This window comes from Mastomys coucha, unplaced genomic scaffold (assembly GCF_008632895.1).
Source record: "Mastomys coucha isolate ucsf_1 unplaced genomic scaffold, UCSF_Mcou_1 pScaffold15, whole genome shotgun sequence".
Classification (NCBI taxonomy): domain Eukaryota; kingdom Metazoa; phylum Chordata; class Mammalia; order Rodentia; family Muridae; genus Mastomys; species Mastomys coucha.
Window position 1 is genome coordinate 75034641 of NW_022196897.1, and position 989 is coordinate 75035629.

The 989-nt window shown below is 41.9% G+C and overlaps 1 protein-coding gene across 1 annotated transcript in view; it reads right to left on the minus strand.

Moving 5' to 3' along the window:
- The window catches only part of LOC116091715 (olfactory receptor 4C16-like), a 1073-nt gene extending 351 nt beyond the window's left edge, over positions 1-722 (minus strand). The window contains exon 1 of the mRNA XM_031373228.1: positions 11-722. Coding sequence (XP_031229088.1) covers positions 11-722 — 712 coding nt within the window. The remainder of the gene's footprint in view (positions 1-10) is intronic.
- Between the last annotated feature and the right edge of the window lie 267 nt (positions 723-989).

Here is a 989-nt window from a genome sequence, read left to right on the forward strand (position 1 = left end):
TGGGATATGCAGGTGGATAGGGCTTTTCTCCTCCCATCAGCACTGTGGTTTCTTAGGGAATGAAGAATAATGACATAGGAGACCATCAGCACCAAGAAACTCACTGTACAAATGGCTCCACTGTTGGACACCAGAAGCAGATTGATCATATATGTGTCTGAACAGGCAAGTTTCAATAGTGGCTGCAAGTCACAGAAATAGTGATCAATCACATTGGGACCACAGAAGGGTAAACTCAAGGCCAGAAATATCTGAACTAATGAATGCACACAGGATCCCACCCAGGCTATGGCCACCAGCACCCCACAGACCCGGCGGCTCATGATGGTCATGTAGTGCAGGGGCTTACAGATGGCCACATAGCGGTCAACAGCCATGAGGATGAGGATGAAGATCTCCAAACAGCCAAAAAAGTGAAATGTAAAGATTTGGATTATGCACTCATTGAAAGAGATAGAGGCATCCTTCAGCAGGGAATCCACAATTGTTCTAGGAGCTACAGTTGTTGAGAAGCAGGTGTCAGACAAGGATAAGTAGAACAGGAAGAAGTACATGGGACTCCCAAGGGCCTGGCTTGTCTTGATGGTAGCAATGATAAGCAAGTTACCTAGTAATGTCCCCATGTAAAAGAACAGGAAAACGGAAAACACTATGTACTTCCTACCGGGGTCCTGTGTCAAGCCAAGAAGAATGATCTCAGTCACATTGATATTCAGCTGCATGGTTCATGAGTAAGAAGGAAAGTATATGAAATGTGTCATCTGCAAAAGATATAGGAACTAGTTTTACCACATGATGTGATAGATTCTTTCAAGCAAAGATAATTATCATAAAAAATATTATAAAGCTGGTATTCCCACTCTCTTTCTGCAATTTCAAGGTCTTTTTTAGTTTCAGGAAACCTGATGAAATTGACTTCTCCACAGAACTTTCCTTCACAAACTTGCTGAATTTAGTATGGTTCTGATTAGTTTTTCAGTTCAATTAAT